Raw genomic sequence first — 23,338 nt, forward strand, 5'->3', positions numbered from 1 at the left:
GTGGCGTGGCTGCTTCAGGGCCCTTTGCAGGCCGAGCCACATCGGCAAGAAGACTTGCTCCGGCGCAACAAGACGGTGCCACCGCAAAGGACGGATGCGAGAAAGCGTGGGTGGGGACTGGCCCTGCGCGGCTGCTTTTCTGCACAAGACGCCGGATGCAAGATGCGATGCAAGGCGACGGACAGCGTGTGATGCAGGCTCGCCTCGGAAGCATGCGAATTCGGTCTTCAGCCCATCGCCAGACCGACGATTCCATGCACACCAGCTCTGAGCCCAGCTCCGCCACTGCAACACACATATGCGACGGCAACAGCTTGGTCGATGGTGGCTCGCTCTTGGAACCAACGCAACTGTATTGGGGATGCAAAACGACTGGGGTGCTGGCCCGTTTAGAGCTTGGCGTGCTGGGGCATGGAGCGCTGTCGGGTTCGGAAACGATGGCGTTAGCCACAAAAAGCATCGTGCAACATGTCACTTTGTATCCTGTTACAACATGTCACTCCACAGTATGCCCCCGGTCACCTCGTCCAAACGCGAGGCAGCATACTCACCATGGCTTGGCGGACACCAAGGTCAGCCAGGACTTCCTCAGAACCACCAAGGATGCTGTTGCAGCGCCAAGAGCGGCAGCGTTAGCATCGGGCATTGAGCATCGGGCAGCCAAACATCGGGCACCCAGACACCCAAACATCGAACATCCGGACACCCAAACATTGGGCAAGACTCGCCAGCCGACTGTTTACAGCGACGCTCTCATCCGACTTGCCCAAAGTACTTACGACTGGAACTTGAATGTTCTAAAGACCGCGGATTGGACAGATGGATATGCAAACGAGTCAATCGGGGATGCAAACAGCAGTGCTCTCATGGATCAGGTCGCCGACGAAGCCAGCCTCGGCCATTCCTTCCGCTGCTGCCCCCTCGAGCACACCAAACATACCTCTGGAAGCCTTCGATAAAGCTTCCCATGCCCGTCTTGGTGATCGCACGGCCACCAAAGATCTGGCAGGCATTGTCCGAGACCTTGGTGGCAACGCGGGTGGCCTGGAACTTGAGGAGTGCAATCGGACCGGCAAGCTTATCGGACTGCTCCTTGTAGCTCATGTTGTTCATTTGATAGGTGACGTTCTCGAGCCAGTTCTGGATGCTCTCGACCTCGGAGATCTGCTCACCAAAATGGAGAGCCAGGCACGAGACGTGTAGAAGGGTCAGTGCTGGCGATAGTCCCGCACACTTTTACCAGCCCTGATTGGTCCTCGGTGGGATGGTCGGAGGTGTCTGCTGCTCGTCACTGAACGCTACCGAGCAGCGTTTTGCTCCCTCCCATACGTCAGTGGCACGGCTTCCCCAACCCAGTGAGCTCTCGGAAAACTGGATCGTTGCGCGTGAGGACAACGTACCATGCCGGCCAGCTTGAAGCGGATGACGGGCTGCTCGATCAGCTTCTTGTCAAAGGCGACTCGTTGGTTGGCCCACTTCATGCAGTCCTCGATCGCCTTGCGGCACTGACGCACCGTGGAGCAGATCATGACCCAGCGTTCGTGGTTAAAGTTGGACATGACAATCGGGAAACCATGGTTCTCCTTGCCAAGCAAGTTCTCGACGGGGACCTTGACGTTCTCAAAGATGACATAGGCCGTGCCGGCCGAGGCCGAGTACGAGGTCTTGATGTGCTTGGTCTGAACGCCCTCAGTTCGTTCGATGAGCAGAACAGAGATGCCACCCATGCCAGGGCCACCCGTGCGCACAGCGGTGGTGAAATAGTCGCAGTAGCAACCTGCAAGGGCAACAGGGACAGGGATCAGCAATCAAAGTAGCCAACTGCCGCAGTGCTGGCATTTCCGGTCTGCTGCCGATTGGCCAGGCAATCGTTGTTCTGAAGTAGATTGCTTCCTCCCTCCACTTCCGTCGTCGCCACCACTTCCTCCACCACAAAGAGAACAGCGTGGTCCCGACTCACCGTTGGTGATCCACTTCTTGACACCGTTGACAATGTAGAACTTTCCACAAGGGCTCTTGACGGCCGTGGTTCGGATCTGGGCAACATCGCTGCCGGCGTACGGCTCCGTGATCGCCAGACAGATGCGTTTCTTGCCGCTCAGGACCTCGCCAAGCATTCTCTGGGCGACAGGGTGGTTCTTTCCAAAGTTGATGAGGGGAGGGAGGCCAATGACCTGAACGACACGCAAATCAAACGTGTGTCAGTTCGGAAGATGTGCGTTGAGTTTCATGGAGCACATTGTCGAGTCCCTTGATATGCTGCTACGAATGCCTGCGGACTCTCGGAACTGACCGTGCCAGAGGCAAATCCGGTAATGTATCCAAAGTGGCCAAGTCGAGATGTTTCCTCGTGCCAGATCATTTCGTGGAAGTAGTCAAACTCTTCGGGCTTGACTCCGCCAGGCAGGTTATATCCCTTGAGGTGCGGGCCAGGGCCCAGGGCCATGACGATGGCGCCAAAGTTGACAAACTTTTGGTACAGCTCAGGGCTGGGAGCTTTCTGTTGTGTCGCAGCATTGAATTGCAGAGGATTGCGATCGATTGTCGCACGCCAGAGTGAATTGCGGTGCATCGAGTTGGATTGCCGTGCATTCGAATACGCGATGAACGTCATGCCGGGCGAGATGGGTCGCTGGTGAGTGCGTTGCTCTTATCGGTGTCCCGTCTGAGCCGTCTGGACACCCAAGTCTTGCTCGCCCGACTTCCACGTCAGTCCTCCCACGTCAGTCTCTCCCCTTCCTTCGACTTACGCCAAGATCATCTTGAGAAGCAGCATCGGGAACAATCTCCTTGACCAGCCAGCTGCGGAGGGCCTGACGGAAGCGGACGTGCGACTCTCTGTGTGGATGATTGATGGCAACAGGCGAGCATGCCAGCGGGTGAGGCGGCGAACAGGCAGCATTGCGCACCACCATCTGGGGCACCCCAGCCTGGATCGAGCGCCCCCAAGCGACACATCCTGGAAGGCACTGGCCATTCCAGACAGAACAGTCCAGCATGCGATAGACACAGCCACTCGTACTTGTAGTAGGGCGACTTGTGGCCGAACCAAAAGTTGCTCTCGGCGTAAGGGAAGGGCACGATGGCGTCCGCAGCCTATGCAGCGATACGCGGAGGCAGAAAGTCAGAAAGAAACAGCGACAGCGTGGGCGATTGGCACCCACAGGGCGATTGGCATCCACTGGGCGATCGGCATCCACTGGGCAAATTGCGCACAGTTTGGACTGCACGCTGGGCCAAAGCTGCGTTGCTTACCACGTCCACAAAGTTTTCGCCTTCGATGGAGCCAATCAAGAGCTAGATCAGATGAAATAAGATAGGGTCGTTCCCCCAAGGCAAGTCAATCAGTGGGGGCTGCGGGTGTCGTTTGCATCGACAGCAGACAGAAGCGGCGGGGTCGAGTTGTCGCTCGGCCAGACGGGCAAAGACTTGGCTGGCCTTGGCGAGGCAAGCACGCAGGCTGGAGCAAGGCACGGGAGATGACTGCATTGGGCGTTGCATACTCTGGGGGCGTATTTGTGGAGGACTTGCTGGGAATGGAGTCCGTAAAAGTCACCTAGCGACAGGTCATAGATCGTTGGTCACTCTATGCAGTTCTGGCAGGCAGACAGACATGGGGGGCAAGTGCAACTGCACGCTCCTCCATGGCGACAGGCGATGCGATTGCAATCGCGGGGCCCGTGTCTATACCGGTGACATCCTTGCCGGCCAGATCGAGGAGGAGCTGCTCGCCGCCAGGATGCAAGGCAGCGAACCGGGTGATGTCATAGACACGCGAGTCGATGATGATGTAGGCCGACTGGGGCGTGTTGTGACGGGCGACTTCTTCGCGAGTGAAGGTCTTCATGTTAGCGCTTGCAGAGAAGAAAGGCAGGGGGGGATAGGACGAGGTCTCGATTCAAAAGAGGCGATCGCCGGGTCAGGTTCGTTGGGATGCGGATGCAAATGCTGGGCGGGAGGCGGGCGATGCCAGGGCTGAAATACGGCCTTGGGAAGAACGGAAAAGCGGAGACGACAGATGTTTGGCATGTGCTTTGACGACCAAACAACCATTCGAACGGACAGGGTCGACAGCGTGACCAAACAGGCGGCCATCCATCACGTGCGAACGGCGGGACAGATTGGGAATGCAAGTCGACTGCCAGAGCTGGAGTGAGTCTGGCCGAAAGACGCAGTTGAGGGCGAAGGCAACGTCGGGACTGGGAAGGATGGCGAAGATGGACTGGAGCGACGGGATGTTGCTCGAATGCAGACAGGATGTTGATCATGGGGCATGGATTTCTGGCTGCTTATTGCAGCTCCGCAAGCAACCCGGGTCGCCTGACAGAATGCACATGAGAGCGTAGTGAATGGAGGTCCTCACACGACACAGGCCACCAAGCCCATGCCGATGGGACAAGCGCCGGCGACCATCAGTGGCAGCATCGAGAACGCCATGTGGGCTGGAGAGTCGGCGAAGGCCGCAACAGGGGTGTGTGAGCCTGCTTGTACGCCCACTGCCGGGTACCGCATGGTACTGATGGCTTGTTGTCTCGAATCAATACAACTATCGTAAACGAAAAAAAAATATATACCGCCCCGATATGATCTGGACCAACAGTATGGAACAGCAGTGGTTTGCATATGAGATGTAATGAAAGTATTGGAAGTATTGGATTGGATTTGGAAGTATTAGAACTATTGAAAGTATTGGAGGTATTGGATTTGGAAGTTCGGTGTTGGAGCGAGATTTTTTTGGTGTGGAAAACGGGAGGAACTCGGGAATCAGAGCCACACTTCGAGTTGCGTGAGTTTGTCAATGGCACCTTGCCATCCCTGGTCAGCAGACTTTCGGAACCAGAAGACGGCGGTGTCAATGTCCTGAGGGACGCCATGGCCATACAAGTAGCAGATGGCGAGATAATTTTGTGCGGATCGATTGCCCTGTTCGGCTGACTTGCGGAACCACTCGGCTGCTTTGGTGTGGTCCTTGGTGTGTCCGTAGCGCACATCGAAGTAGCAGTCTCCAACCATAAACTGTCCGTACGAGTTCCCTTGGCCAGCCGATTTGCTGAACCACTCGAATGCCTTCTGTTTGTCCTTCGATACTCCCCAGCCAAATTGATGGCAATTGGCCTGCCAGAACTCTGAGTCGCTGTGCTCTTCGTTGGCAAGTTGCTCAAAGATGCCCACTGCCTTATTCTGATCTCGGGTGGTTCCGAATCCATGGATCAAACACACAGCCATGAGATGGCTGCAGAGCCAGTCACGGTCCGATCCCAGCTGACACAGCCCAAAGAACTTGCGGGATTCGATCGAATCGGATTGGGAGAATACAAAGGCTGCTAGCGTTTCGTCCTCTCCAAATAGGAACTCGTCCGATTTGTTGTCGCGGATGATCTTGGTGCCCTTCTGTTTGTCAAGAGGTGTACCCCGGCCAAGGTAGTGCATCCATCCGACCATGTGGGTGGCAATCGGTTTGATGACTGGATCGGTGGATTGGGTGCTAACTTCATGCCAGTAGTTGAGTGCATCGTCGTCGCTCTGTTCGGCACGATGGCCGATGAACGAGAACCAGCCACGAAGGAATGCAATGCGGATATCGTCATATCCTTGATCTGCAGCCTTGGAATACCACTCGATGGCTGAGTCAAAGTCTTGGTCGACACCTTCGCCGCTCTCGAAGCATCGACCGAGAGCGATTTGAGCTTGAGGGATTCCACGATCTGCCAGACTGCGGTACAACTCGACAGCCTTGGTGTGGTCTTGGTCAACTCCAAGCCCTTTGCGATAGCACTCGGCCAGGTGGAAGTGTGCCATTGGATGCATAGTTTCAGTGGCCTTGATCAGATACGGAAATATCAGCTGGTGCTGGGTATTCTCCGCAAGCTCATCGTCGTCTTCTTCTTGGTATATATCAACTTGCATCACCCGGGCCAGGAAGTACGATGCAAAGGCGCTCCTTGGTCGGCTTGTTCGATGAGCCAGGATCGGTCGGCTGTGTTTTGATCCTTGCAATGCAGCGAGAGGGCGATCTGGTCGCTCGGTGTGAGACCGATTCGCACCTGTCCATCTGAATGACACAGTCCTGTATTCTGGCACCAGGTGAGGAAGCGAGGCAGCTTGGAGCTCAGGAGAGAACGGACTCGTTTGCACACTCGGAGCAGGATCTTGATGGTGCTGTGGTCGAGGGCGAGTTGGAAGCTGTCGTTGCAGCAGATGATGGTGACGATGTCTGGGTTGTATTCGTCGATGGCCAGTCGAGCCATGCGAGGTGAGGGATGGACAATGGTAGCCATGATGTTCGATGTGTGGATTGAGTGGATTGGGATGAGAGTGCAATGATGATGCTGAGGAGATGATATGAGATGAGACGAGATGAGACGAGATGGGTGGAATGGAACGAGAGTGGCACAGTCACCAAACCAGGAACATGGCTGGATCCGTGGATCGAGTGTGCCAGCCAACCAATGTGTGTCATCAGAGTTCTTGCTCATGCTCCATCATTCCATCACTCCATCGCTCCATCACTCCATCACCCCTTCACTCCTTCACTCCATCACCCCTTCACTCCTTCACTCCTTCACCCCTTCACTCCTTCACTCCTTCACTCCTTCCAGCATCCATACCTCGCAACATGGCAAGCAGAGCCATTATCCGCCCCGCTCCCGAGCGTCCGTCCTGGTACATATCGCCCAGGGACATCACCGACCGCTCAGCCAACCCCATCGGCCGCGGTGGCTTTGGCGAGGTCTTCACTGGCACATACTTTGGCTCCAAGGTCGCCATCAAGCAGCTCCTTGGAAACTACAACAACCGGGAGCTCGCTGACTACAACCATGAGATCGATATCTGGAAGCAGCTCAGCCACCCACACATCCTCCCCCTGCTCGGTGCCTGCGACAAAGACGATGACGGCAACCCGATTCCTCCCTTCATGGTCTCGCCGTTCATGCCCAACGGCACCCTTCGCAACCATGTTGCCAACAACAATGTCCCACTCGAGGAGAAGCTCCGTCTCCTCTTCCAAGCTGCATCGGCTCTGGCATACCTCCATTCCCGCCGCCGCATCATCCACGGCGATCTCAAGGCCCTGAACATCCTCCTGGACGGCTTGAACAACGCCGTCGTCACCGACTTTGGCATGTCCCGCACCAAGCACACCTCTGCCTCGCTGGACCGCAACCGATCCATGGGCCCGACCGGCGGTACCGACGGTTACATTGCACCCGAGATGCTGGACGACGATGATCCCAGCGGATCCACCATGAAGACCGACGTCTACGCCTTCGCCATCACAATGTATGAGGTCCTCAACGATGCCAAACCCGTCTGGGTCACCAACAACGGACAAGCCATGCTCAACCGAGCTATTGAACGCATTTCATGCAACGGCAAGCGCCCCAAGCGTCTCGATGGCATCCCCGACGATATCTGGGCCCTCATCAAACGCTGCTGGGCCCAAGATCCCGCCGCCCGTCCTGCCTTCCCCGACATCCTTGCCGTCCTCCAGCCACACAACCGAGCTACTGTCCCTGCCATTCCCACTCCCGCCGCCGCCAAGACCCCTCCTGTCAGTCAGGTTGTTGGTCATTTCACCACTCTCAGCGTGAACAGCCAGCCCCCGTCCCAGTCCAGTCAACCCGACGAGCTCAAGTTTGACGGCATCGAATCGGCCACTCGTCTCCCTACCTCCATCGTCTCCCTACCTCCATCGTCTCCCGCGCCAAGCAAGGTGATCCCGATGCCTGTCTCGATGCTGCCAAGTTGGTCTCAGTGGGTCTCCCTGTCCGCCACCAAGATTGGAAGCTCGCCGCCCAGCTCTACAGGGCCGCTGCCGACCGCGGCAGCCTCGAAGCATCCTTCCAGCTGGCCTGGCTCACATTCCTGGGCGAGGGGATGGCCAAGAACGACCGCGGTGCCTTCGTGCTTTGGCAGGAAGTCAGCACCAAGTCAACTGACACTGTCCTGAAACCCATCGCGACCCACATGGTCGGTTGGATGCACTACCTCGGCCGGGGGTACCCAGCAGGACAAGCAAAAGGGCACCAAGATCATACGCAACAACAAATCCAATGTGTTCGGCCTTGGGGAGGACGAATGTCTGGTAGCTGGGGCCATGTCTTCGTCCGACTCATCCGCCGCCCGCAAGTTCTTTGATTTGTGCCAGCAGGGATCGGAGCAGGAATGGCTGTGCAGGCACATCATGGCTGTGTGTTTGTTCCATGGATTCGGAACCACCGGGGACCGGAAAAAGGCAGCGGCCATATTTGAACAGCTCGCCAACGAGGGTTACAGCGACAGCCAGGTCTGTCTTGGAGAATGTTACTTATTTGGTTGGGGAGTGTGGCGAAACCGAAAGCAAGCCCTCCAGTGGTACAGCAAATCGGCCAAACAAGGCAATTCTTACGGTCAGAATATGGTTGGCTTTTGCTACTACAAGGGATACGGAGTCACCAAGGACGACACCAAGGCGACCGAGTGGTGGCGCAATTCGGCCGAACAGGGCAATCGATACGGACAGAACAACCTCGGCACCTGTTACAAGTGTGGCTGGGGTGTCCCCCAGGACACCGACACTGCCCTCTTCTGGCTTCGCAAGTCCGCCGACCAGGGTTACAATTTGGCCATCGACGAACTCAAGTGGTTAAACAAGTGGCCTTGATCCCGATGCCGTCCCAAGTTCCACGCCCAAATAATCATGTCGCCCCGCTGAAATGCAACAAGGGCAGCCAAATCACCGCACCACCCAATTTCATCCAAATCCAACGATATCGACCTGTGGATTCGCAAAGTGGGCCCGATAGAGCGGCAGACGGCGAGTGAGGTTGTATTTGACATTCAGCACATCCAATACATCCAGCATACAAAACAGTTCTGTTCCATAACGATCGCTGATGTTGATCGACCGAGAGCATTATCGAATGGCTTGGGAATGACAACTGGGTATACGGTAATCGTGAGAAGATCCCGGAGTGGAACAACACGGCCAGAGCAAAAGGATCTCCAATTGGGAAGTGGAGACATGCGAATCACCTGAGATTACTCGGGGAGGTGTTCACCCGCTTGGTCCGCCGTGTGGGCCGGAGAGTCGGTGGGGATCGCAACAGGGTATATGTGTTTGCATGTTCACCGACTGTGGGATTGCTTGTGGAACTGATGGCCGGTAGTCTTGTGGAAATGCAGATATCGGGAACCGAATCAAAAGGAAAAGCTGGACAGGCTCACTGCCCGAGGCATTCCCTCCGACGACAAGCGATTCGCCACGGCCAAGTCTGAGCTCGGCACCACCAAGGCCAAGATCAACAAGCTGGCCTCCAGGATCAACTGGGCTCTCAAGCAGCTCGCTCTTGACACTCCTCCGGCCGTGTGCACAATGGTCCCTCTGTGCACCGCCAAGGCCAAGTATGTCAAGACCGACACGGCCACTCTCTGGGAACTCCTTGACACCGAACATCGTCTTGGACTCACATGGGGCATGCTCAAGGAACAAGGCGAGGACGGTGTCAACAACCAGGATCGCCTTTGGAATAGCTGCTTCAAGCTGCGTAGCTCCCTCTTCCAAGAGCGGGTCAGGGACAAGAAGCTGTTCAACTACGAGATCAGCACCGATGGCATTGGATGCACCATCGGCCTCGTCAAGTTTGTGCGTCGAACCAGGCGGACCAAGCCCACCACACCCGTCAAGACTGCCGAGCAGCGTATCCAGACCCACATCGGCAATCCAGACCCTGACAAGATCACTTGGATTGGTATCGATCATGGAGTCGGCTCCATCTTCACGGCGGTCATCCAAGCACCGGGCCACCAAGACGAGGCAGTCTCTTCTCCAATGGTCACTACCAGCACATGTGTGATCACAAGTCCGATACTGAGTGGCACAACACCAAGAAGAATCGACTCGGCATCGAGACCTGGATGTCGTCCACTCCCTCGCCCGAGGTGCAGTCCTCGGAGGGTTTCATGGGAAGCTCTGGGTGAACTGCCGGTCTGGTATATACAGCTAAGGTCCGCATTGCCCCCATGAGTCCAGTATCCATCTGCATCGCATCACACTGCATTGCATATCCCTCCTCTCGTGTGTGGCTGACAGCGCGACGCAGCACTAATACTTCCGTCTTTCTTGCTTTCAGGGTCCAAAGAGTCCTCTCTCAGTCGCCAGGCTGCACTGCAGTGGACTGGTTTCATCCTCGCATGGTCTGACCACACACGCTGGCGTGCCGCGGCGTCCCTGGGTCGGATCGAGGGTGGACCAGAAAGCTGCAGTGTGGTCAGTTGCTTTCTTTTGGCGGCTGGAGAGGCGAACCTATGCTCGTTTGGATCCAGGCCATTCGTCGCCTTTGCCATCCTTTTGTCGGTCCATCGATGCTGATCAGGGCACACTGCCTGGTGTCGGGTCGAGGGAGGATGGTCTTGGTGCCGGGGAAGGCTGGTGGCTTGCTGCCTGCATTCTTCATTACCATGTGGCGAGGGATGGTCTGGGTCGTGCTAACTCTTTCCACCATCTATGGTTGCAGAACGAGTATCGATTGTGAATGTCGAGTTGTTTTTGTCGAGTCATCGGATGTTTCCTCTCGGTCGATCAACATCAGCGATGGATATGAGACAACACTATTGTATATTGGATGTATTGGATGTATTGGATGTCAAATACAACATCACTCGGCCATTGCCGCTTCATCGGAATCACTTTGCAAGTCCACTCCTTAGTATCATGGTGTTTGGGGTGGGTGTTGGCGGTGCGGTTTGCTTGGCTGCTTGCTTGTTCAGTGTTGCGGCTTGGTTATTTAGGAGTTGCGCTCGGAGGAACTCGGGAATCAGGGCCACTTGCCGAGTTGCTCGAGGAGACGGATGGCCCAATCGGAACCCTGGTCGGCCGACTTGCGGTACCAGAAAATGGCGGTGTCGATGTTCTTGGGGACACCACGGCCAGATTGGTAGCAGCTACCGAGCCAATATTGTCCGATCCGATTGCCCTGTTCGGCCGACTTGCGGAACCACTCGACTGCCTCGGCGTAGTCTTTGGTGACTCCGTATCCATAGAAGTAACACTGTCCAACCCAGCACTGCCCATACGAGTTGTCTTGGTTGGCCGACTTGATGAGCCACTCGAATGCCTTCTTGTTGTCCTTCGATACTCCCCAGCCAGTCAAGTAACACGTTCCGAACCAAACTTGGCTGTCGCTGTGACCGTCGTCGGCGAGCTGCTCAAAGATGTCCGGAGCTTCCTTCCAGTCCAGGGTGGTTCCGAATCCGCGGTACAGACACACAGCCATAAGGTGTCTACACAGCCAGTCTCGGTCCGATCCCAGCCGGCAGAGATTGAAGAACTTTCGGGATGTGGGTGAGTTGGAGTTGGCATTCGCATAGTTGTCCTTTGCCAGACATTCATCCTCTCCAAGCTTGAACTCATCGGATTTGGTGTCTCGGATGATCTTGAAACCTTTCTGCTCGTCGCGCACGGTACCCCGACCGAGGTAGTGCATCCATCCGACCATGTGCGTGGCAATGGGCTTGATGACTGGGTCGGTGGATTGGGTGCTGACTTCATGCCAGTAGTTGAAGGCAGTTTCATCGCTCTGTTCGACACCATGGCCGATGAACGAGAACCATCCACGGAGGAACACGATGTGGAGTCGACCGTCTTCGCTGCCTTGATCTGCGGCCTTGGAATACCACTCGATGGTTGTGTTGTAATCTTGTTCGACTCCTTCGCCGGTCTCATAGCATCGGCCGAGGGCAACTTGGGCCTGAGGGATTCCACGATCTGCCAGACTGCGGTACAACTCGACAGCCTTTGCGTGATCTTGGTCGACACCGAGTCCGTTGCGGTAGCACTCGGCCAAGTGGAACTGTGCCATCGTGTGGTTTGTGTTGGATGCGTTCTCCAGAAGGCGGAAGATTTGTTGGTGGATGGCTTGCCGCTCGGACGTGTCAATGCGATCGCTATTGAGGTCGATTTGGAGGATCTTTGCCAGGAAGTAAGAGGCAGGAGTATTGCCCCGGTTCGCTTGTTCGATGAGCCAGGATCGGTCGGCTGTGGCTTGTTGATCGCAATGCAGCGAGAGAGCGATCTGGTCGCTCGGTGAGAGGCCAATCCGCAGCTGTCCACCTGGATGACAGAGTCCTGCATTCTGGCACCAGGTGTCGAAGCGAGACACCTTGGAGTTCAGGAGGGGTCGGGCACGCCTGCACACTCGGAGCAGGGTCTTGATGGTGCTGTGGTCGAGGGCGAGTTGGAAGCTGTCGTTGCAGCAGATGATGGTGAAGATGTCTGGGTTGTGGTCGTCGATGTCCAGTCGAGCCATGCGAGGTGAGGGATGGACAATGGTAGCCATGATGCACGATGTGTGGATTGAGTGGATTGTGATGAGAGTTCAATGATGATGTCCAGATGATGGCGAGACGATGCGAGATGGAAAGAGACGAGGCGGGTGGACAAAAGACAGAGGGAATTTATGGCGAAGCAAGCCAGACCCTGGCAAGCCAAGCACTGGCCATTGAACACACACACACACACACAAGCCTGGCTCGATCCGTCCTGTTTGCTGGCTGGAATCGATGTTGTACATGCACTGCCACATGCACTGCCACATTAATGGAACATGGAATCGAGCATCGTATCGAGCATCGGAATCTCCTCCGTGGCGGCTAACGACATCGCCATTCCATTTTTCTGCGCAAGCTGACAGACCTGCTCATCCCCCTCTCTCGCCACATTTACATTCACATATGGACCCAACCAAGGACGACGATGCACAGAGCCTGTTTCTCAACTATGCCGCCTATATTGATTCGGGAAATCTCATCCTTACCCGCTTCTCAAGCAAACTGGTTATAGCGACAAAGTAAGACAGCTCACCGTAATGCACAAAGTGGAAATAGGCTTCAAAGGGGTGTTTGCGAGGCTACACCATGCCCTCGCCAAGAATGTCCTCCGAGCCCGCATTCTTCAACAGAATGTTACGAGCCCCATTGATGTCGCGATCTATCATCAACCCACACTCCCTGCAATGATACACCTTGGCCGCCCCCAAGTCCCGCTTGATGTGCCCGCACCGAGTGCATGTCTTGCTTGTGTACTCCTCCCCAACAATGCACACCCTGCAGTCAGCATACTCCCTGGACTTGTGGACGAGAGTGTCGACAAAGCGACAGTGGGCCAGCATGGCCGTCTTCTCGTTGACCACTCGTCCAGAGCAGTGTGCTGCCAGCTGGTGGAAGTTGAGCTTGGGGATGTAGATGACGTTGCATGTTGAGCAGAGCCACTTGGCTGCCTTGCGGTGGAGATCGTTGACAAGGCATCGGATGCGCTCGAGGATGCGGAGGGCTGCTCGACGCATCCTGTTCTTGGTGTCCCTGCCACCATTGGTCGAGTGAGATTTGGAGGCACCCCAGGCGGTGACAAGGCCGGAAGGGTCGTATGTGGTGATGAAGTCTCGGACGCCAGGATCGATAGAGACGACTTTCTTGGCCATGTCCTGGGCTTGGCTTTCGCCCGGACGGACAAGTGGCCCCGAGACCACGATGTAGAACTTGCCGGTCTTGGTCCGCATGATGCGGGTGTCGCAGAGGAAGGGGAGCTGCAGTCGGCGATCCTCGATGGTCCCGTCGGGACGGAGGCGAGGAAGGAGGCTCCTCTCCATCCGGCTGTGCTTGGGTGGCCTCGTGACACTCTTCATGCTTCTGGACAGCATGGGGTCGCCATCAGCATCCACAGGCTGTGGAAGGGGCGGACGCAGAAGCTGCACAGGAGTGTTTTGTGCGCCAGGAGGAGTGATGCCGAGGAACTCGCGAATGTTGACTCGGTTCCAGAAGCTGGAGGTGGACTGGACAGGGCCCCAGAGTCGCTTCCTCATGTAGCAGGACTCGGAGGTGGTTCGCTTCTTGCTGAGATAGCGGAGGCGGAAGTGCTTGACCTCCTCACCACGGGCCTTCGTGGCCGCGCACTTGGCGAGATTGGAGGCCAGGCTCTCGACAAACTCGTTGATGATTCCGTCGAGGAAGTCGTAGGCGTACTTCTCGGTAGTGATCCAGTGCCTGTCGGAGAAGACTCGGGTGCCGGCATTGGCATAGCGCTGGCGGAGCTGGGTCAGGACAATGTGGCAGAAGGAAGGACACTTGCCAGGATGCGGGACTGGGATGGCATCGACCAAGGCCTTCCACTGGTCCTTGTCAGACTTGGATAGACCGGGATGGGCCAGCTTGAGAGCGTCAATGTGGTAAATGTGAGCTGAAGACAGATCGAGATATTAACGGCCCGCACCATGCTGTTGAAGAGTGTGAATACCGAGGAGATACTTGGTAGGAACATGGTGTTGTCACAAACGCCCATTTGGAGACGATTACAATTCTGGTTATGCAATACGATGGCTGTTCAACTTTTGTTTCTGATACCAGTTCGTTGAAGCGGCAGGTATGCGGAAGCAATGGGTGGGAAGTGACATTCGTTGGCAGAGGCAAACATCTTCGCTGATGGCCCTGCTTGATCCACTCGGTCAGCATGTTGCAATGAGGAAATGGATGCTTGAAGGCGAACTGGCGGTGCTTGGTGCAGCAGGTTGGAGCCATAGAGTTGCAGTCGATGTGGGACTGGATAGAATGGCTGTTGCACCTTGCCTTGGCGAGAATGCAGGACTCGATACGATGCTCGATTCCATGTTCCATTAATGTGGCGATAGCTGTGGCAGTGCACGTACAACATCGATTCCAGCCAGCAAACAGGACGGATCGAGCCAGGCTTGTGTGTGTGTGTGTGTGTTCAATGGCCAGTGCTTGGCTTGCCAGGGTCTGGCTTGCTTCGCCATAAATTCCCTCTGTCTTTTGTCCACCCGCCTCGTCTCTTTCCATCTCGCATCGTCTCGCCATCATCTGGACATCATCATTGAACTCTCATCACAATCCACTCAATCCACACATCGTGCATCATGGCTACCATTGTCCATCCCTCACCTCGCATGGCTCGACTGGACATCGACGACCACAACCCAGACATCTTCACCATCATCTGCTGCAACGACAGCTTCCAACTCGCCCTCGACCACAGCACCATCAAGACCCTGCTCCGAGTGTGCAGGCGTGCCCGACCCCTCCTGAACTCCAAGGTGTCTCGCTTCGACACCTGGTGCCAGAATGCGGGACTCTGTCATCCAGGTGGACAGCTGCGGATTGGCCTCTCACCAAGCGACCAGATTGCCATCTCGCTGCATTGCGAAGATCCGTTCACAGCCGACCGATCCTGGCTCATCGAACATGCCGACCAAGGAAACGCCTTTGCATCGTACTTCCTGGCAAAGATCCTCCAAATCGACCTCGACTGCGGATCTTTGTTCTACTCTGAGCGAGTAGCCATCCGCCAGCAAATCTTCCAACACCTGGAGCGGGCGGCGAAAGCTGATCATTCAATGGCACAATTCCAAATTGCCGAGCGCTACATCAACGGAATCGATTGCTACCATGACTACGCCAAGGCTGCCGAGCTGTATCGCAAACTTGCAGAACTGGGAATCCCTCAAGCCCAAAACACCCTTGGTCGATGCTACGAGTCTGGCGAGGGTGTCAAACAAGACTTCAACACAGCCCTCGAGTGGTTTTCCAAGGCTGCCGATCAGGGCAGTGAAGATGGCCGCCTTCACATCATGTTCTTGCAAGCTTGGTTCTCGTTCATCGGCCATGGTGTCGAACAGAGCGATCTCGATGCTTTCCAATGCTGGCAGGGAGTCAGCACCCAATCCACCGATCCAGTCATCAAGCCCATTGCCACCCACATGGTCGGGTGGATGCACTACCTCGGCCGGGGTACACCTCTTGACAAACAGAAGGGCACCAAGATCATCCGCGACAACAAATCGGATGAGTTCAAGCTCGGATAATACGAGTGTCTGATAGTGTATCAAAATTATGTTGCGTCCGACTCGGCCGCAGCCCGCATGTTCTTCAAACTGTGCCAGCTTGGATCGGAGAGTGATTGGTTGTGCAGACATCTCTTTGCCGTATGTCTCATATATGGTTTCGGGACCACTCAAGATCAGACGAAAGCAGCGAATATCTTTGAACAGCAGGCCAACGAAGGTCACAGCGATAGCAAGTCGTGTATCGGAAGTTGCTACTACTATGGCCAAGGGGTATCGAAGGACTGGAAGAAGGCATCCGAATGGTACAGCAAGTCGGCCGATCAAGGAAAACCGTTGGAGCATTGAAATGTCTGTGTGTTCTACATCTATGGACAAGGAGTCATCGAGGACCACACCATGGCAGCCAAGTGGTTCCGCAAGTCCGCCGAGCAGGACAATCGACAAGGAAAGTGTTGGCTCGGCGCCCGTCACCAATACTTGTAGTCAGATCCGTCAAGCAGACCGCCCCGCCACACACAACCCAGCCAATGGCCGAGTGGTGTTGCATTACACAGTCAATACATTCAATACATTCAATATTCAAATCGATGGCGTCCCATAATAATCGCCGATGTTGGTCAACCGAGAGAACATTGAATGGCTCGAGAGCCTCATTCCCGGTGCTCAGCAATCTTATGGCTCCCGCCCTTGGATCGCTGACTGCTGGTGTACCCGCTCCTCACACTGCTTTCCGAACTTTCGCACTTGGTGCACACCCTGCCAGCACCCATCGCTCGCACTCTGAAGCAACGAAAGGCGCAACATGAGTAGATGAGCTTGCCTGTATACTCAAAGTGCCGGTGCGCCAGCCTATTGGAACCGATGGCCTGTCTTCATGAATACTGTTGACTCTAGTAACAAATAATCACCCAGGCAGCAAAGTGTCTCTGTTCCAACTACGACATCATCTTCATCCCGACGAGAAGTGGGGTGTGGTCTGCGCTTTGCAGACCCGCCTCTGTGACCTGGCACCTCCGAGTCTGCCCCCTGTACTCGGACGAACTCGTCGCTTGATCTATCGGGCGCAAAGTTTTTGTTGATACCCTATGGCTTGTTTCGATGGGTATCTCTACCCGGCGAGGGGTGACTGGTGCCGATGAAAGTTGAAGGCGGGCTTGAGCGTGCTATTTTTACTGCGTTCTCATGACACCGCGGCCGAGCGTGTGGGTTTCCCACGACTGGATCTGTCAAGAGCTGAAGCATCACGGCAATGAGAAAAGAGCGAGCACACGCTCGAATGGCGGGGTGGACAACACAATCAAGATACTCAAAAGTGCCGCATTATGTACGATGACTGCCACAACCAATCAGCGCTCCTCGAACCAAAGAAACTGCCTTGGAGCTGGCAAGCCCAATCTTGGTCGGATACCATTCCTTTGATGTCGAGCATGAACAGACAAACAAGCAAAGCGGCAAGCCCTAAAGATCAGCCTATGGCGGCTTCTCATGGGCACCCAGGCAGTAGGCTCTCCGGGACGATAAATAGGATATCCTGGCACGTACTCCCACGATTCTCTCCATCTCGCCATCTACGCTATCGCAGCTCGTTGAGTTGTTGCTTTCGATAGACACTCTTGACTCAATTTTGATCACACTCAATAGTCACAATGAAGCGCACACTCGCCGACAGCACCACGTCTAGCTTTCAAGACGCCATATTTGGACCACAAATCAAGCGACCCAGACCCTCCCTATGTGATCGCCTTCATGGACAGTCCAGCCGCATGATGCCTACGTCACGGGCTGATATCGTGGTGTCCAACGATGCCTTCCTCTGGACTCTGGATCTCGCAACGTTGCTGCGTCTCAAGCGAACCTGCAAGGCCATCGAAGCCACCATCCGCGGCTCCAGGGTCGTTCAATTCCGCTTGTGGCTCAGCTCCAGTGGGTTGAACATGTACCACAGCCACCAGGACTACCTCGAAGATAAGAATGGTGAATACAATGTCCAGAGCTCGATCCTCGCTGGAGAAGCCAAACGCCTTGCACGACTCTACCCATCGCCCTTCCCAGCCATCGGTGACGAGCGTTGGATCGTGAGGGTCATGGATGCTCCTGAGACCTCGACCGAGTTCACCAAGGCCGAACGGGCCACCGCAGCCGCAGTTTTTGCTCGACTCATGATGACTCGTGTCATCAAGTCAAATGACAAGAGCAAAATGACCCCGGCAAAGATCGAAACGTACTTCAATGCGGTGGAGAAGGCCGCCAAGCTCGGGGACCCTGTCGCAGTGTATTTGCTTGGCATCGGGCTCTTGAATCGTGCAAGATCGGCAAAGTTACAACCAAGCAGAGCAATCCTGATCAAAGTGCTCTCGTATCTCAAAAACGCCAGTGCCGCAGGATATCCCTTTGCCACCGCTCTCCTCGCCACCATCTACAGGTCGATGGGTTATGACTCTGTTGACCAATCCGAGATGAAGTTCTGGAGACTTCTCTTCAACGCCCAGCACACGCAATCCAACGAGGACTGGGCATCTGTCTGTGATTTCCATGTCAAGGAGATTGTTTCACACAGACCGGCCATAAACCTCCCAAGAGTGCTTGTGGACACACTCATAGACAAGAGCAAGACTTTGAAGCGCCTCTCCACTTTTGCGCCGTTGACGCTTTCCCAGAGTCGGGACAAGTACAAGCGTTTCCGCGGAGGAGATTTTTTTGAAATGTATTTCGACGAGCGTGTCGAGCGCTGGGCCGAGCATGAGTATGATGACAGAGAGGATGCGAGCAACGTCAACTGCCACCAATTGGTATGAGTCGGACTCTGATAGTGATTCCAATACATGAATATGGATTCACCCACACCCGCTGCGCAACTCTGTTCGCTGCTACACCTCACTCCGAATGAAACGGGACACCCTCCATTTTCCTTGATGTCAGCGTCGCATGTAACGACCTGCCATATCTGATATGGCGATCGTCTTGGCAGTCTCCTCAACCGACCTGTACGCAGTGGTCATGCTTCGACACATCCATTCGGTGTGGGCACTGTATTGATACATCGTTGCCGGGCTGGATGACAACGCTCTCGGCGTGTCTCGGTGCGTCTCGGTGTGTCTCGGTGTGTCTCGGTGTGTCTCGCCCACTTCATTTGGTGCACGTTTTTTTTTCTTGCAACCACACGACTCCGACCGATATCCACACGATCGATACCACACGATCGATACCACACGATCGATATCCACACAGCCTGGAGTTTCCGTCGTTACAGCAGGCATAACGCACGCGAGATAGCTCAAGCACCCGGACGAGTTCACTTTCGCCATGGCCACAAAGTACATTCCGCCGAGCACCGCTCCCCGACACATCACTATCGGCTCTGTCCAGAAGATCCCGCTTGAGTCTGCCGTTTCGTCGCTCGAGGCGTTCATGTCTTCGGCGCTCAACGCCCCTACCGTCTCCTCGGACGGCTCCGGCGCCGCCACGACCGATGTTCTCAGCCAGCTCGATGTCCTGAAGCAGAACCTGGAGTGGATGGCCAACTCGGGTGTGCAGGACTGCCAAGTTGCAACGGCAAAGTCCTCCTAAGATGTTGATTTGGTCCATTTTTGTATCTCTCTTGCTTGTTTCTACACCTGACCTACATGAACAATACATCTGTCTCGCCTGCGAGTCCATTCCCAAACTCTGGCTGTCAGGTGTGAAGCTGTATTGAGAGATGTTTGGTTTTGTACCGCTCGCAAATCGACTCTGGGCACGGCGATGTGTCGGACACTTGCATTCGTTCGTTATCAGGAGAGGGTGAGCGTGTCGCTTCGATGCTTTCGATGCTCCCGATACTCCCGATACTCCCGATACTCCCGATACTCCCGATACTCCCGGTATTAATGGTTGCTGGCGTCGATGTGCGTCGCCGTGTCGCCTTTGATCGGCGTGGCGACCGATTCGGCCGCTTGTGCGCTTTGGCCCTGGTGTTCTTCGTCCTGCATCGCCATCCGTCCTGCATCGACACTCATCCTACGCCGACCGCCGTCCCGGCCTGCAGGTCCCCAGAGCAATCGTATCATCACTCGCCCGCCTGCGTCGCTGCCCTCGCAATTGGCTGTTGTCCGTCTCCCAGCAAGCCCAGACCTGTCGTCCACCGGCCCAAAGAAAACCGCTCGGCTCGGCCCTCCCGCCCACCGCCTTTTTCTTCTCTCTCCCAGGGCTCCCATCCAACGGCCGCCCCTCGCCCATCTGCTGCTGCTGCTGCTGCTGCTGCCGCTGTCTCTCTACCTGCAGCCGGCATCTCTGTCTCGCACGCCGCTGCTTCTGTTTCTTCTCCGGCCCTTTGGCTGCCTTGCCTCCTGCGGCTTCCTGCTGCCCTTTTGTCCCTCGTTTGCGTCTGTTCTTTCGTCCAGGCTTCTGCCCTGCTCTCGCCACGGGTTGATACATAACCACCTTCTGCCCCGATGACATTACGGTTCAAGCTCTCTGATCTCCCCTCCGAGGAGGCCAAGGTCCATCTCAAGTCCATCGCAGAGTCGCTCCGGCGATCCAAGCGCTGTGTGGTCGTCACTGGCGCTGGCATCTCGGTGTCTGGCGGAATCCCTGTAAGCAATAGCCGAGTCCGAACGGCATTTTTCCTTCCGTCGATGCAACCCCCGGAGCTGCCGCTCGCTGATCTCCCGTGAGCCTCGGCGACACTGACGGCTCGCACAGTGTGTTTGATCCGTCAGTGGCCTCGATGGCTGCTTTGCCAGGATTGTCTTGAGCTGAATTGGCCTTTGGCTGGATTGCAATCTTGCTGCTTTTGTCGCCTATCCTCGAGCCCGCCCCTTCCCTCGATCGCCCACCCCACCGCCGGTGGATATTCTTCCTGATCCTGCCCTGTGCATTCTGCCCATCGGGAGCAGCTGCCGGCACTCGTTCGGTTCTCATATACCTGTTGCGTTCCCTCTCGACTCACCAACGTGTCTATTTTCTCCGGCTCGCTTGCTCCCCTTTCCCGCGCTCGGCTTGGCTGTCGCTGTGTTGGATCGTTGGCCACACCGCTCCGACTGCTGCTGCGACAACAAACCTCTTCCCCGCCGTGATCGCCATCGACACGCCGAACCATCCCAATCATTCGTCGGCAACGGCCGCTGCTGAACATGACCTACCCACCTCCCGGGGGTATCAGGACTTTCGCTCCCAGAATGGCCTCTACAATCTCGTCAAGGAAAAGTACCCAACGTCCATCATGAAGGGCCGCGATCTCTTTGATGCCACCCTCTTTCGTGATCCGACCTCGACGGCGCTCTTCTTCACCTTCATGGGCGAGCTCAAGGACGTCATTGCCAAAGCCTCCGTCACGCCGACCCACCAGTTCCTCAAGAGCCTCGACAGCCAGGGCAAGCTCCTGCGCTGCTACACCCAAAACATTGACTGTCTCGAGAACCGCCTGAACATGACCACCGATATCGATCTGGAGCCGAAAGATCTGGGGCTGCCCAAGGCCAAGCCCGACAAGGGCCAGCCCAAGGTCATCCAGCTGCACGGCGACCTCGATCGGGTGGTCTGCACCGTGTGCGGCCACACCTCCAAGTTCACAGACGAGGTCCAGACAATCTTCAAGTCTGGGGCGTCGATGCCGTGCGACCAGTGCGTTGAGCAGGAAAGCATCCGGATGGCCCTGGGCAAGCGCTCGGCCGCGGTGGGCATGCTGCGGCCCAACATTGTCCTCTACAACGAGCACCACCGAAACGGTAGGCGGTCCTTGCGATCAACCGGTCGCCACACTACTTGTCAGCCAGATCTGCGTCGCCGCCCAAATGGTACCGTTGCCCATACTCATCCCAGACGGACCCGCCTCGTTCTCACCTTGCAGGCGACATGATCGCAGACTTTGCCACCTACGATCTGAAGCGGAAACCTGATCTGCTCATTGTCATGGGCACCTCGCTCAAGGTCCACGGTATCAAGCGGCTCGTCAAGGACATTGCCAAGACCGTGCACGAGCTCAAGCAGGGCAAGGTCATCTTCATCAACCGCACCGAGGTCTCGGGCGAGTGGAACGGCGTCTTTGACTACCATCTGCTGGACGACACCGACATTGTCGTCGATATGATTGAGCAGGAGGCCAAGCGGCTGAGCGATCTGGCCCAGGTCCGATCTGTCTCTCGGAAGGACCGAGGCAAGCGTCTGGAGCTCTCGGTGGATCTTCCTGCCCACCCCGTCAAGCTGGAGTCCTCGCTCTCGTCGCTGTCGACCCAGAGCCAAGACTCGCCCCTCCCCGATCTCGTGTCGAGCGACTCGGAGAGCTCCGAGCGCGAATCCACCAAGGACGAAGCTGTGGCATCTCCCGGCTCGGTTCCGGCTTTGGATGTTGCTGCGGAAGAAGAAGCCCCGGCAAAGAAGCGGACACTCGATACCGACGATGCTGCGCCGGCGCCCAAGCGGACGCGGTCTGCCGCTGCTGCCGCTGTTGCTGCTGCTGCGTCGACCAAGACCGCCGTCGCCCGTACTCGCGCCTCCAAGAGATCGGCCGCTATGGCCCAAACCAAGCTGTCATACAAGTCGACAAAGTCGTCGTCGCATGTTGCTGTTACTGATGCTGCCGGTGCTAGTGCTTCCGAGTCTGCTCCGGCGCCCGCCAAGATCCCTGTCATCAAGTTGGTCTTTCCCGCCATCAAGACCGCCAAGGCCATCAAGGCCGAGGACACCAAGCTCGAGATTCCCCAAATCCCGCGGAAGATGATCGTCGTCGACGCACAACCCGTCGCCTGAGGTCAGATTGGCGCCTTTATAACTTTGGATGGGAGAGACCGCTGTTGCTGCTGTCTTTCCGCCGCCCCAGCCCATCATCACCCGACACACCCGAACAATCTCGACGATATACTTCGTTTGGGCCGTGTGGATGGAGCTGCAGTGTCGATAGCAATATATATATAAACCCGATTGATTCACAAACACGCACGCACACGAAGTGGCCCGGGGGTGGCGCCTCCGGAGCGGGGAACGTGGCCACTGCAAGATGGATCGCGGACGGGATCGGCCCCCCGTCCCCCACCCCCACGACAGGAAGCGATATGCGAGTCATGGGCTGTCAATTTTGCGCGAGTTCATAAGGCCGCTTCGGGTCATATTGAGCCGGAACGACACGCCTTTCCATGGCGCAGCCGTGCTTGAGGTGGTGATCACCAAGGACGGGAACCGCTGATATAATATTCACTCAAGAACACCCATTTTAACCAAAGATAGCCTCATCCGATAACCAGCGGACCGCTTCTGGCTCGATCGGTGACATCGCCAAGTCGTGGAATGTCATTCAGGGACCACCGATACGCAATCCAAATGAATCCCACGAAATTGTATGTTGATGCAGCTTGAAAATCGTAAAGTATGATTGACTTGCGATGAAATGCTCCTAATATCGCGCTCGTGCTTTGATTTGCCTCCCACGATTGCCATCACAGGATTCGAATATCTCCAGCTCTCCTCTCAACTCAGTAAAATCATGCTGGATGGAAATTGAATCTGCCCCCCAGTGGATACAGCATGATACT

General features: G+C 55.9%; 8 protein-coding genes across 8 annotated transcripts; 5 read left to right on the forward strand and 3 right to left on the reverse strand.

Moving 5' to 3' along the window:
- Positions 1–318: 318 nt before the first annotated feature.
- Positions 319–4,006, reverse strand: BJ171DRAFT_516006 (acyl-CoA dehydrogenase/oxidase). The gene is made up of 12 exons (XM_053112005.1): positions 3,691–4,006; positions 3,504–3,556; positions 3,256–3,297; positions 3,023–3,096; positions 2,751–2,838; positions 2,294–2,500; positions 1,961–2,174; positions 1,401–1,777; positions 941–1,164; positions 780–797; positions 552–606; positions 319–419 (listed from the first exon to the last, which is right to left on the reverse strand). The coding sequence occupies exons 1-12, from the start codon at positions 3,845–3,847 to the stop codon at positions 390–392; spliced, it is 1,539 nt and encodes a 512-aa protein (XP_052964030.1). The 5' UTR covers positions 3,848–4,006; the 3' UTR covers positions 319–389.
- Positions 4,007–4,475: 469 nt separating this feature from the next.
- BJ171DRAFT_461780 (uncharacterized protein) lies at positions 4,476–5,907 on the reverse strand (the record flags this gene model as incomplete). Its single annotated transcript, XM_053108490.1, has 2 exons — positions 4,476–5,233; positions 5,555–5,907. The coding sequence occupies 2 exons, from the start codon at positions 5,905–5,907 to the stop codon at positions 4,765–4,767; spliced, it is 822 nt and encodes a 273-aa protein (XP_052964031.1). The 3' UTR covers positions 4,476–4,764.
- A 591-nt stretch (positions 5,908–6,498) lies between these two features.
- BJ171DRAFT_193420 (kinase-like domain-containing protein) lies at positions 6,499–8,126 on the forward strand. Its single transcript, XM_053106195.1, has one exon. The coding sequence runs from the start codon at positions 6,617–6,619 to the stop codon at positions 7,949–7,951; it is 1,335 nt and encodes a 444-aa protein (XP_052964032.1). The 5' UTR covers positions 6,499–6,616; the 3' UTR covers positions 7,952–8,126.
- Positions 7,762–8,853, forward strand: BJ171DRAFT_516021 (uncharacterized protein). Its single transcript, XM_053112006.1, has one exon. The coding sequence runs from the start codon at positions 8,099–8,101 to the stop codon at positions 8,642–8,644; it is 546 nt and encodes a 181-aa protein (XP_052964033.1). The 5' UTR covers positions 7,762–8,098; the 3' UTR covers positions 8,645–8,853.
- A 1,943-nt stretch (positions 8,854–10,796) lies between these two features.
- Positions 10,797–14,293, reverse strand: BJ171DRAFT_570005 (uncharacterized protein; the record flags this gene model as incomplete). The annotated part of the gene is made up of 4 exons (XM_053113601.1): positions 10,797–12,253; positions 12,500–12,554; positions 13,083–14,183; positions 14,246–14,293. The coding sequence occupies 4 exons, from the start codon at positions 14,291–14,293 to the stop codon at positions 10,797–10,799; spliced, it is 2,661 nt and encodes an 886-aa protein (XP_052964034.1).
- An 892-nt stretch (positions 14,294–15,185) lies between these two features.
- On the forward strand, positions 15,186–16,166 carry BJ171DRAFT_444885 (Sel1 repeat protein; the record flags this gene model as incomplete). The annotated part of the gene is made up of 2 exons (XM_053108156.1): positions 15,186–15,594; positions 16,051–16,166. Coding segments are annotated over exons 1-2 (327 nt in total), but the record flags the coding sequence as incomplete, so codon positions are not given.
- Positions 16,167–17,241: 1,075 nt separating this feature from the next.
- Positions 17,242–18,622, forward strand: BJ171DRAFT_570007 (uncharacterized protein; the record flags this gene model as incomplete). Its single annotated transcript, XM_053113602.1, has 2 exons — positions 17,242–17,367; positions 17,475–18,622. A coding segment is annotated over exon 2 (1,143 nt), but the record flags the coding sequence as incomplete, so codon positions are not given.
- Positions 18,623–20,075: 1,453 nt separating this feature from the next.
- Positions 20,076–22,742, forward strand: BJ171DRAFT_516044 (DHS-like NAD/FAD-binding domain-containing protein). The gene is made up of 3 exons (XM_053112007.1): positions 20,076–20,404; positions 20,974–21,538; positions 21,661–22,742. The coding sequence occupies exons 1-3, from the start codon at positions 20,264–20,266 to the stop codon at positions 22,557–22,559; spliced, it is 1,605 nt and encodes a 534-aa protein (XP_052964037.1). The 5' UTR covers positions 20,076–20,263; the 3' UTR covers positions 22,560–22,742.
- The last annotated feature ends 596 nt before the right edge of the window (positions 22,743–23,338 follow it).

Source organism: Polychytrium aggregatum (assembly GCF_025602895.1).
Source record: "Polychytrium aggregatum strain JEL109 chromosome Unknown BJ171scaffold_35, whole genome shotgun sequence".
Classification (NCBI taxonomy): domain Eukaryota; kingdom Fungi; phylum Chytridiomycota; class Chytridiomycetes; order Polychytriales; genus Polychytrium; species Polychytrium aggregatum.

Bases quoted from the DNA above. Each gene is read 5' to 3' on its own strand.
- BJ171DRAFT_516006 (XM_053112005.1), bottom strand. From the start codon at position 3,847: ATGAAGACCTTCACTCGCGAAGAAGTCGCCCGTCACAACACGCCCCAG. The intron at 3,557-3,690 runs GTATAGACACGG...ACCTGTCGCTAG, and splicing joins GGCCGGCAAGGATGTCACCG to GTGACTTTTACGGACTCCAT. The intron at 1,778-1,960 runs GTGAGTCGGGAC...TTGCCCTTGCAG, and splicing joins CAAGAAGTGGATCACCAACG to GTTGCTACTGCGACTATTTC.
- BJ171DRAFT_193420 (XM_053106195.1), top strand. From the start codon at position 6,617: ATGGCAAGCAGAGCCATTATCCGCCCCGCTCCCGAGCGTCCGTCCTGG.
- BJ171DRAFT_516021 (XM_053112006.1), top strand. From the start codon at position 8,099: ATGTCTTCGTCCGACTCATCCGCCGCCCGCAAGTTCTTTGATTTGTGC.
- BJ171DRAFT_516044 (XM_053112007.1), top strand. From the start codon at position 20,264: ATGACATTACGGTTCAAGCTCTCTGATCTCCCCTCCGAGGAGGCCAAG. The intron at 20,405-20,973 runs GTAAGCAATAGC...CGGGGGTATCAG, and splicing joins CGGTGTCTGGCGGAATCCCT to GACTTTCGCTCCCAGAATGG. The intron at 21,539-21,660 runs GTAGGCGGTCCT...CTCACCTTGCAG, and splicing joins CAACGAGCACCACCGAAACG to GCGACATGATCGCAGACTTT.